Source organism: Lygodium microphyllum, chromosome 21, assembly GCF_053477565.2.
Source record: "Lygodium microphyllum isolate KBCC chromosome 21, Lygodium_microphyllum_v1.1.10, whole genome shotgun sequence".
Taxonomy (NCBI): domain Eukaryota; kingdom Viridiplantae; phylum Streptophyta; class Polypodiopsida; order Schizaeales; family Lygodiaceae; genus Lygodium; species Lygodium microphyllum.
The window spans coordinates 75439285-75451194 of record NC_141155.1 but is presented as its reverse complement, the minus strand read 5'-3'; the positions used below and the strand labels follow the sequence as shown (position 1 = coordinate 75451194).

General features: G+C 41.1%; 1 protein-coding gene across 1 annotated transcript; it reads right to left on the bottom strand.

The window, feature by feature from the left end:
- Window positions 1-873: 873 nt before the first annotated feature.
- LOC148018154 (uncharacterized) lies at window positions 874-10045 on the bottom strand. Its single transcript, XM_087662240.1, has 3 exons — window positions 9730-10045; window positions 1322-1496; window positions 874-1226 (listed from the first exon to the last, which is right to left on the bottom strand). Exons 1-3 carry the CDS (start codon window positions 9860-9862, stop codon window positions 1136-1138), a joined length of 399 nt encoding a protein of 132 aa, XP_087518366.1. The 5' UTR covers window positions 9863-10045; the 3' UTR covers window positions 874-1135.
- Between the last annotated feature and the right edge of the window lie 1865 nt (window positions 10046-11910).

The window sequence follows — 11910 nt, the reverse complement described above, 5'->3', positions numbered from 1 at the left end:
TTTCCACAAAATGCCCCTCCAAATTTTCAATATACCCACCCCCTACCCCTCAAACACCTCCCTTGCCCCCTCCTCCAAAAATATGAAAAGTTATCAAAATACCCTTGCATTTTCCACAAAATGTCTCCAAATTTTTCAATATGTCCCTCTATTAAGATACCCCTGTATTTTCCACAAATCATCCCTCCAAATTTTTCGATATGCCCCAACATTTTGCTTGAATTCTAAAAATTTCCCTTGAATGTTGTCGAATATTCTTAATATACCTCATAGTTTTCACAAGAGTTTCAATTTTGGAATTATTTACTAGAATAATGGTGTTCCATAAATGCCAGATGATAACAATAAGGCTCATTTTTGAGATGATAGTTGATGGTTCATGGAACATAAGTCCCAGCTCTTGAGTATGTAGCGATTTTGATCAAAGGCAGTTTGACCAAAGCAGATATAATAATATTTCGATACTCTTTTGAGACGAGGGGTGTTCTGAGAATTTAGACAGAAAGAATAAGACATGCAGACTCATGAAGCCACCAATGGCCATGTTATTATTTAGTGCTCTGATATATATAAACATGTATTGTCAGGCATCTACCAAATCTTCAAGAATTCACATCCTCAAATGTTACCAATGATTGCTTTAATCAGGACAAAACAAGCTGCTGTGGAAGCAGCTGATAAATGAATGAAGGCAACTGTAATTACTATTGCCAGATATCTACAATAAGTAGCACACATATACCTGCATCACCAGAGCATCAGACATAGTAAGTTCCACAAAGAAACTTTCCCCCGCGCGCGCCGCGCCCCCCCCCCCCCCACCCCGCGCAGACAAAACACTATACCATCCAAGGCAGGACAAAAAACAAAAAGAAACATCGTGATTTTTTTTATACCTTATACCCCACAATACAACTTCTAAACAGGCGAAGAAATGAACTTCCCTCCTACACCATATAAGATTAAAAATGTACACATGCCTGTGCAAACGTGAGTTTCCCTTACCCATATCTGAAAAAGGAAATGTTCAGAGAGGTCAAAGACAAGATGAGAAAAATTGAAACTGAAGGCAGAGCTTGGCGCCATCAGTAAATGTGTAATACTTTTTAGTAAGCACTACAAATTTTAAAACTTCCTATCTTCTCCGCTTCGACTCCCTGTCAAAACTCTCAAATGCTTGTTTCAAGCCTGCAACAAAATCATCAACAATAGCTCCTACTTCTGCCCTGAAAATCAAAGAGCCATACCAAGTGGAGTTAGCAAAAATTAACCATCAAAAGAATGTAACTTTGTGAGTACAGAATAACAAGCAAACAATTACCCTGTGGTTCCATCCCCTCTTCTGTGAGTAATCTTTCCAAGATTGCTGTGCCTTCCATTTTCATCATAAGCTCTTCCTCTTCCCAAACCATAGCCAAAGCCAATACCAACCCCACAACCAGCACCAAGGCCAACTCCAAACTGTAAGCCAGGGAAGCCAAAGCCTAGACCTGCACCTGTCAAAGCAAGAAAAAAGATCTAAGCATCGCAAGAATGCAAGCCACTCTGTGAAAATACACAACTCAAATGCTATACTTAAAGAGTGCTTTTGTCAAGTAGTAATAAATGTAAAGAAGGAAATGCAGCAACTAAAGTCCTAGAACAGCTCCCAAACTCAACAAGCTGGGCTAACATATTCAAATATCCAGATAGACTAGTCAGCTCATCTGTTGATATGCCTAGACCCTAGCTTCTAACACCCCCTGGCAACTCCACAATGATGAGCCAACAACACTACTCCGAAGTTTTTGCTATTGAAGCACTTTGTGAACTACATCTCTCCCAAGGGTGAGCTAGAGCCTAGCACGAGCTTAGAACAGCAAGGCCTAGCAAAGAAGCTCAAGGCAGTCCTAAAACATAGATCTCCTTGTTAGTGATGTACATTTGATGGGTGTTAGGATCTTTATTAGGCTTGTAACTGGACACCTATATGGGCACTTGGGCTAGTCCCTTTGTCGCAGGTCTCATCTGTAACCAGGCACCTATACGGGCAGTTGGGCACTCATTTAGGGCTAGTCCCTTTGGGGCTCAAGTCTCATCTTTTAGCCTATATATGCTCCACTCACTTTTATTGTAGGAGTCTAGAGGTATTGCTGGTCATCCCACATGTCATCACCTGTGTGGCTTGTATAGTACATCTGTGAGAGTGCACGACAGAAGAAGTTCACGAACACAAAGAGAGAAGGGAAGAGAGAGACAAGATGAACACAAATAATGAAGGAACAAAACTGCACTGATCTGAAAAAGAAGGTTGAACATGAGACTGGCTTAATCCTGCATGCTGCTGGTGTGCATCAGTGAGGGTGCTAGAATGAGCAGTAGGAAGCTGTGAAAGCAAGCCGAATGAGCAAGAGTGGAGGCATGAACTATTAGATGAGAATCAGGCTGATCGGGGCAGCTATCAATAGCCAGCAGCTCCAAAACTGGCTGCTCTGCTGAAACTGGGGTGAAAATGCTGAAAGTGTCCGACCATCAGCTGGAGAGCCAAAAATGCTGTCCAACCTGCATAAATGCTGCCGCCCTACCTGCCACAAGGTACAAACTACGAAATGCTGCACTGACACGTGTGAACACAGTCAAGGAAGAAATGATCAAGCTGGAATCTTGAAAGCGAATGCATGAACAGCTGTCAAAACTCGTCCATCTTTGTTGAACTTTGGTGGAGCTCACAGCCAAGAGATGAACAGCATGAAAAACATGAAATGGTAACACCCTCTCTCAAATCCTGGGAGTGGCTGAAGACCAACGAGATGCATGTGGTAAAGCATGGAAGGTGTAGATACTTTTGTTAGTAGATTAGTTAGTTCATGTGTGAGTTTGTGCATGAATTGGGGTTGGGCACATTATTATCATCAATCATGATTTTGGCAGCGCCTGATTTTGGGTGTTTATTGCTGGCCAACCTGTTTGTGGCTGACCTCATAATTTTATTCCCTTTTATTTCAGTTGGCCGACTTTTTCCTGATCATGGCCTATTTATTGGGCACTGCTCCCTCCTCCTCAATTGTCATTGTCATCCTCAACTTGCTTAGGCAGCATGTCCTGTTGGAGAGAGGAAGCCAGTGCCAATGCCACTCAGCTAGTGACTCACTGTTGTCTTATGCTACCTCTTGTCTTGGTATATAGATTCCATTTACCAAGCATTCTTCTTCTCAATTCTCTTTGCAGTGTTCATTTTTTCTTTGTAGTGTCTCTCTCGTGTTATGCAGTCTATTCCAACAGATTCACATGCCTCCATCGCTGCACCCACTTCTGACATGATATCAAACATTTGTGTTTGGTCCTCAAGTGCTGTTTTCTACTGCTGCGGATCTGCCAACACCTACTGCTGATTGCTGATCTTTCCCTGTCTGTCCTGCCAAGGTGACCTGGTTCGAAGCCAAATTGGACTGTTTCCAGCCCTCTACAATCTTGATTTTGCAGCCAGCAGCCTGCGTTTCAGTTTTCTGACCTGTTTTCTCACAATATGGCTGCATTTAATGCTTAATCAGCTTGCCATTTTCTGGTTAGACTTTGTGTTTTCAGCATTTAATGGCTGGGCAACTGTATTTTCAGGTCCTGTTGGCTGTAATCTTCATTATTGATCCTTTTTGGGTATGTTTTGGTCAGATTTTGCCCTTTTGCAACAGTTGCTTTGTGATCAGCTGTTCTTTCCACTACATGTGAACTCATGACAAGTGCAGTTTGTGCTGTGTTCTGACTGTACTCTCTCTCTCCGCCTCTTCTTTTCTTCATCTTCACTTCTCCTCCTCTCCAATGGCACCTCCCTACTCAACTAATAGTAAGCTTCCTGGTCCTGATCACCTAGAGTGCCGTTATGAAAGCTTGGTTTGTGCAAAAGTGCCTATGGCATGTGGATTCCAAATCCTATTCTAGATGATTGGGACCATGACAATTATGAGGAAGAACTTCTTGGGATATAGACAATGCCCATGCTTATTCTACTCTTCTCAAGTGTAGCTCTGAAGAGGTCCTTCCAGTAGTTACCTCCTATAGGACAACTTCAAAAGTGTGGCAGAAGTTACCGATGTTGTACAAGACTCCATCGACCTGCAAGCAATGACCCTTCTCGGTCAACTCCAACAAATGAAGTTTGAGCTGAAGGATACTATCTAGTCTTTTCTGCATCATATTATACAAGTGCAAGATCAGTTTTAGCACATGCAATCCAGTCTTCCAAAGGCTCATCTTGTAGGGATTGTGATCTATAAGCTCCCTACGGAGCTTGATGGAGTAGCCAATGCTCTATGGGCCCAGTCATCATCAATGCCAAGTAGCTTTACTCTTTGTCTTCCATGCTACTTGAGCATGAGGCATCCTTAAGGTTACAGGGGAGGCTTCCATCTCAATATGGTGGCCATGATGAGGCATTTGCGATTTCAGAGAGGGGTGATAGGAAGAAGTCAAAGGCCCAATGCTATCATTGTGGTAAGAAGGGACATTTATGCAAGGATTGAAGAAACTAGTGGCATGGGGACAAAGGGAGCAAAAGAAGAAGCAGGATACAAACTCTTTCAGCAAGTTATCATGCTCCTCTAACTCCAATTTAGATTCTCTAGCAAAGGCAATGACCAAGGCACAAAGGGTGAATAATTTCTTCAGAGAAGAGAAAGGGCATGGCTGCCCTCCCTCGACTATGATGGTAGATGTGAAGGGGTCAAGATAGAGTATAGATAAGGTTATGTACCACTTTAGGTTTTGATAATATATATAAAGTAAAAGTGTAAGGGTGCATGCACATCCGAACATCGTAAAAGGTAGGGCGAGCCTTTATTTCCAACAACCTTCCACCTAAATGCAACGTGCCGGACGGTAGAGGAAAGAATTAGCTAAGTCTATATATGTATAAAGCTAAAATACACATGTACTATCCAGTCCCATCATCTGGTAGCAATGAGCAAACCACTCTGTTGGAAGACCTTTTGTAAGAAGGTCTGTAGGGTTATCATTTGTATGTATCTTGACAAGCTCAATGCTCTTGCTGTCATGTACATCCTTGATAAAATGATACTTCACCTGTATGTGCTTTGTCTATGCATAAAAGACAAGATTCCGTGGTAGCATGAGAGCACTTTGACTGTCACAATGGAGAATAGGAACCTTTGTAATACGAAGCTCTCTCACTAGACGTAAAAGCCATAAAGCCTCTTTGCATGCCTCAATGGCAACCACATACTCTGCCTCTGTAGTAGACAATGCAACATACTTTTGCAGCCTGGATATCCAAGGAACTGCTCCCCCTGTGAATGTGAACATATATCTTGAAGTAGACTTCTTGCAGTCAAGATGACCAGCATAGCCTGCATTTGTGAAGCCAACAACACACATGTTTTCCAGATATGCAATCATTACAAAAGTTGAGACCAGAGCCTTTTACATCAAATCTCCCTAAAGAGGACAGAATGCGAAGACCTTTTTAGCCCATATGGCTAAGTCTTTTATACCAAAGTTCCATCTGTGAATGAACTTCAGCCATAACCAAAAAATTGCCACATAATGCTTTACAATGCAAATAGTACAAAGTCCCCTTTTTGCTGCCTTTAACAATCAGTATAGAGTCCAAGATCCACCACCAAAGGTAGTAAAATATCCTATTGCATCAAGCTGCCCAACTAAGAATTGACTTTTCTTTATGCCAAGTACATACCTAACATCTTGTAAAATCAGCTCATGGCCATTTTCAAGGGCCAAATGAATGGTATCTACAGCCTCTATTTCACATGCATAATTGTTGCCCAAGTAAATCTTGTCTAGGCAACCTGTAATGTATTCAAAAAATGACTCCAAAGAGGAAGTAACATGAAAAGAGGCACCATTGTCCACTATCCATGATTGGGACAGCCCATCGTGAGCTAAAAGTGGGGCATCAATCACCTTCTTTTTGGTGATGTGCATATCACCTATTCTGCCATAACATCTACATCATTGCATGAGGTGCAATAAGTACCTCTCCAGTGTCAGAGAGCTCTTCAATGATCACACTAGATGCAACATTTGCCTTTGCAACTTCTTTTGAGGGAGAGCTGTCATCATCCTTTTTGTCACCCTTCTTTTTCTTTCCTTACTATTTCTTTCTTTCTTATTCTTTCTTGTAGTACTGACAATCGGGCTTTTTATGCCCATTATACCCAAATTGATAGTAAGTAGCATCTTGTTGTCCGCCCTTGCTTTTACTCCTGCTTTTCTCTTCATTTCCAACATTTCCCCTCTTTTCTAACCTGCCTCTAAGATTGTAGGCTAAACCACTGCTTTCTTCATTGGACTTTCTTTTGATCTTCTCATTGATAATAGAGCCCCTAACACCATCAAAGATTAAAGCAAGGTTGTTGCTGAGTGAAACAACCAAGACTCCTAGCTATCAGGCAAAGTCATCAACAAAAAAACCTTCAATTTATCATTGAAGGATTGCAAACCAAAGTCCTGCAACAATTCACTCAAAATCCCAGTGAAAGCACTTAAATGCTCCGATGCTGGCTTAGGCTCATCCAACTCCATGTTCACAAGCTTGCACATGAGATGCACTTGATTTATTGGAGTTGTATTTTCGTTAAGTGTCCATCAACTTTTCCATATGGCATAAGTCGTATCAAGACAATTAATGTCTCTAAGTGCACCATCAAATACAACCATTTTAATATATACAATGGCCTCCCTATTGAGTCTAGATCCTTATCTATCATAGTTGCAGGCTTGATTTCTAAGAGAGCATCATCACAGTCCTTGAGGAACAAAATGCCTTGCATCCTTTTCTTCCACAAGTCAAAGCCAAAGCCATCAAACCTCTTGATTTCAAGAAGGGATTTAGTGCCATTGCTGCTAGAAGCATTACTGGTCATTGTTCAGCAAAGTGCCAAATACCAATGCTGTATTTTATGACAGTAAATACTAGGCTGAATATTCAGCTAATTTCAGCCTAAAATCTCAAGAGATAAGAGCAAAATCTCAGGAATGACTTTCAACAATATAACTGAGATTTCAGCATATAATCCATGCATACACCACTGCAAAGTGACTCCAACCTCAGCCTTATCACCAAAAGTATATTTGCAACAATCCCAGATCTGCAAGTGATCACTAAGATTGTTGCACCGTGAATTTTTTGTATTATTTGCACTGCAAGTCACTTCCTCAAAAGTTTGTTGCAATTGCAAGAGTGCAATCACACATGGAGCTATGGCACATGCATCTTGGACACATGAGCCAGAAGGGTTTGCAAGCACTCTCTTCACTTGGAAGGGCTCCAAGGATAGCAACAACAAAAACAAAATTTCTTGCTGATGGAAGAACTTGTAGCAACACAAACATAAATGTTCACTAGCTGAAAAAGTCTCCAAGAAGGTCTCCATGGGCAGCAACAGCAAAAGCAAAAATGTCTACCAATGGAAGAATTTGTACAACAAAAATGCAAATTTCTGCTGGCTGAAAAAGTATCTATGAAGGTCTCCAAAGACAGCAGCAGCAAAAATGAAATTGTCTAACAAGGCAAGGTGTCTAACAATGGAAGGATATGTGGCAGCAAAAATACAAATATCTAATGGAAGGATATGCGGCACAGCAAAAATGCAAATATCTATTGGCTGAAAAAGGCCCTCTAGCATTAAATGCATTTTGGGGCTGTTTTAAGAATAATTAATTAGGGATTCATGCACTATCATTAATATGTGATTGGATGGCAAAAAGTAGTTAAGATGGCAACAACTTGATGCACACTACATTAAGTTGCAGGGTTTGAGAGTTACTAGCGACCCTTAGATTGGGTTCTAGGGCCGTGGAGGCAGCCTGTGGCTAGGGGATCCCAAGAGGGCTATTGGTTCTCCTAGAGGGGGTTCACGGCAAGAGCCCTTGACTTGATGGTAAAGGGAATATTCTAAGCTTCATTGGGGAAGTGCATAAGTGGACAGAGTCATCTTGTATTAGTTTGTTTGGAAGTAAAGAAAAATTGTCCTTCTCCAATTTGATGCGTACCTTTTATTGCTTGCTTAGATTCTCTACATTGCATAGCATAACTTTTACAAATGATGGAGACAAGAAACAACTGGGTGTGACAAAATGTTATATTCTTCCTTCTTGTTGGTAAATGTGATTGTTTTTGGTTTTGCTATTGTTTTTATTGGCAGCCTTGTTAGACAATAATGGTTCATGTTTCTTTCATTTATCACACTCAACATTGTGAAAGCAAAAGGTAGTGCTGGCCTCTAATATTGTTGTGAGGCATCCTAGTGATTCATCTCACTAATCCTTTACCTGAATGGCAGTTTGGCAAAGGCAAAGGGTAATGTGGTCTTTTGTTGCGAGTCCTCTACATGATTGTTGTCTCACCATAGTGGCTGCTCTAGAGTTGGCACGTGTGTTGCCCAACTCTTTAGAGTCCATAGCCTTTGGAAGTTGTTGATTCTTGTGGACGGTGATTGACTTTATCCACACCTCACCATAGCAAGTGCTCTAAAGTGGCAAGGTGCCAAATTTGTGGACCTATTAGTTGCTACGGTCTATAGAAGAGGTTCTCCTCCATTGACGTCAACTGTAATCTTTCCAACCCTGTTCCTTGTAGGTGAAGGGCCATCTAGTGATCATCTACAAGGGTTCAACTAGCATCATTTTCACCAATCCAATATTGGTTTTGGTATGTTGTTTTTATTATTTGCATTTGCTGGAATTTCAGTAAGCAACTATCTATTATCTTGTGCTGAAAGACCCAAGAAATAAGTATCATTTGACAAGGGTGTGCTATTTCTGTTTCATGTCTACTGTCCAGATCTTGCATGGGCTGAATAAGAGAATTAAATCATCTATTACACAATCTCTGCCAAGTTACACTTTGAATTTGGCCTGCATTTGATGTTGTGTTTGCCACTTCTAGAAGATGTGCCTCGCAGATCTAGCTGCCATAAAACATGTCTTATGCTGGTTGCAGTTGTGTGCAGCATTCACACAAGAGCCCAATACATGCTTTCTTTGTCTTGCAGCAGTTCCTCTTGGATGGTGGTTCAAGCAAGACTCGTGCAAGTCAACCTACATGACTAGACTGCCTGATGTAGGTGAATCAAGAAGTGTACTACCATATCTACATGCTCAGACTAGACAGTAAGTTTCCAAAAATGCAAACCTGCTTAGTCATTTGAGTTTTAGCATGGCATCTATTTATCCGCATGCCCAACAATTGATAAAATGGGGCACTCCTGTCCTATGATAAGGGCAACGTTTCGCGAGCAGAGTGACAAAAAGATGGTTCAACCAGTCCTGGTTCAATCAGATAGACTTCTACTTGGGTCCACCAAGTGCAAGTGACCCGAGTTGATTGTTACTCTAATTAAAAGGTAGAGGCTACGATGGTTTTCTATCGTGACAAGCAACCTCATCGTGACATGCTCCCTGCATCTCGAAAAACAGGATGCTGCAATCCTAACTCATCCCAACCATCACAAATACAGCGAGAAGAAAAGCGCACTTATGCAATTCACTTGATGCCGAGACACGTCCATGAAAACAAGAAACTGAAAAGCGATCAGAATGACAGAGAATTTTGAAAAAGAACCTCGAGTAAGGCAGATGCAATCCTAGCTCATCGCAACCATCATAAAGACAGCGAGACAGAAGCGCAGTTATACAATTCACTTAATGCCGAGACAACACCCATGGACACAAGAAAACGAAAAGCGATTGGACTGACAGAGAAATTTGACAGAGAACCTCCAATAAGGCCTGCGCCGACACCGACACCGCAGCCAACACCGAATCCAAAGCCAGGCCCGAGCTTTCCCAGGTCAGGGGTGCGCACGACGGGAAGCTTCCAGAGCAGGCCCTTGTCATCGCTGCCCGCCATGATCAGCCGAGCCTCAGATCCCCTGATTGCTTGAAGCCCCTTTCCGTCTTCCTTCTAGCAGCAGAGCCTTGCCAGGAAGAAACAAAAAGAGGCAGACTCAGAAGAGAGACACAGTGACAGAATGAAGAATGGTGAACCGTTGCTAGTGTTTTGTTGCTTGTGCCACTTGTCCATATTTTACAAGATGAGAAGATGGAAGGAGATGCCTTTCTTTGTTGTTCCCGTGACTCTCTTTAGCATGCATGTATGAAATGATATTACCAAATGTTAGTTGAGAATCAAGCTGCAACATGGTATGCACCCTAAAAGCTATGGTGGTCAAGAGTATTTACCCTCTTAGATGGTGGGAGGATGAGACATCAAACATGTAATGTTTGTAAAAATGGCAAAAAGATCATTCACATGTTATATCTCCACCTTTTATATTTAACCCTAACCTACCCTAAACTAAGGCATTTATGCTTTATTACAACCATGCTCCAAAGAGCCCATTCATGTTGGCTCTGACACCATGTTCAAAGATAAGAGAGACAGAGTAGAGCCAAAGAGTGAGCAGTCAACTCATCTCATTCATATTCATTATTCAATCTCTACTAACATGAAAGAGATAATATAACTAGGTTACAATTAACCATGACTAACTGTGGTTAGGTCAACATCGACTTATGTAATCTCCCACACATGAGTACCACTAACCATTACTAACTGTGGTTAGGTCAACACTGACTTATTTAATGTCCCACACATGAGTACAACCAGACATAGTTGTAGGTAATGTCGGTCACACACACACATACATATGAGCAGTTGATCTGAAGTCTCAATAGACAAAGCCCAAGCATGCAAAGCATATATGAACTTTTTTGCGCCATCCCGTGCAGCTACAATTGTCATCAAGATACCTAGTAGTAGCTGTGGTGCTTGCGTTACTTTTTTATGCCCATCCACGCACTTAATGGCCTTCTCCATTTGAATGAGTCTGGGCTAGGATTTGACGGCCATTCGCACATCCAATGACCTTCTCTTTTTAATCGTCAAAAGCGATTGCTCAAGCAAAATTGCACATTTGTTGACTAGCATGTTCAAGCTTTCCAATCTAGATGTAAGGCTAAAAATTTTAGAAGGCCTATATGGACAAGTTATAAAAAGAACATCATAAAATCAAGCGTTATGTTTAAGGTGTTGTAATGTCATGCATCACCTAGCTTGTGGGTGTTGCGAGGTTGAGTCGCCACATGCAAACCTAATTCTTGTCAAGCTATTGTAAGCAAAGCTAGACTATAAAGTTGTGTAAAAGCCAAGTGGATCCACCATTTTCCCTTTTACTATGAGGAATAGGTGTAGAAGATATCTTCCATGCTCTCTACAATAACATGATATTAAGATTTTCAAGGCTAAAGAGAAATGACCATGGACTAGCCATGCGAATTTTTTCCATGACATCTAATGACAATGTAAGGCAAGTGTAAAATTGTAGCACCATCAAATTTGACCCATGGTTAAGAAAAGAACAATACACACCACCAAACACAATCGACCTTATAAGTTCAATTGGCTAACAACAAAGTCCTCATAAGAAAGAGGTAAGGAATCACAGTTGTGAAAATGAATCATATCATGCACACAATGTACCAAGGAAGTCCAAGAAGATGCAAATGAAATCCCCTTGCAAAAGGGGCTATAGCAACCACTAATGATCCATTCTTCATTTTGCTTATCCAGACATGTGTATACTAATTGGATGTATTTTACAACTTCCTTTTATGGTCAAAATTTAGCAATTCCATATTCTTTCTTGTAAACTATTAGAGAAAAATTGGTTATATGTGCTCGTTTATTTTAAAAAAGATGACATTCAACACTAAATATGGACATTATCAGTTCTTGGTCATGCCATTTAGATTGGCCAATGCCTTGGCAATGTTTAACCAATTGATGCAAGATATCTTTTGGCCATACCTTGATGACCATGTGCTAGTATTCTTTGTTGATATACTAGTATATTTCAAATCTCTAAAGGATCACAAGGCTCATCAAATCATTGTGCT

Excerpts from the sequence above, each read along its gene's own strand:
- LOC148018154 (XM_087662240.1), bottom strand. The coding sequence starts at position 9,862 with ATGGCGGGCAGCGATGACAAGGGCCTGCTCTGGAAGCTTCCCGTCGTG. Across the intron at positions 1,497-9,729 it reads CGGCGCAGGCCTTATTGGAG|GTGCAGGTCTAGGCTTTGGC; the intron begins GTTCTCTGTCAA and ends TTGCTTTGACAG. Across the intron at positions 1,227-1,321 it reads AGAGGGGATGGAACCACAGG|GGCAGAAGTAGGAGCTATTG; the intron begins GTAATTGTTTGC and ends TTTGATTTTCAG.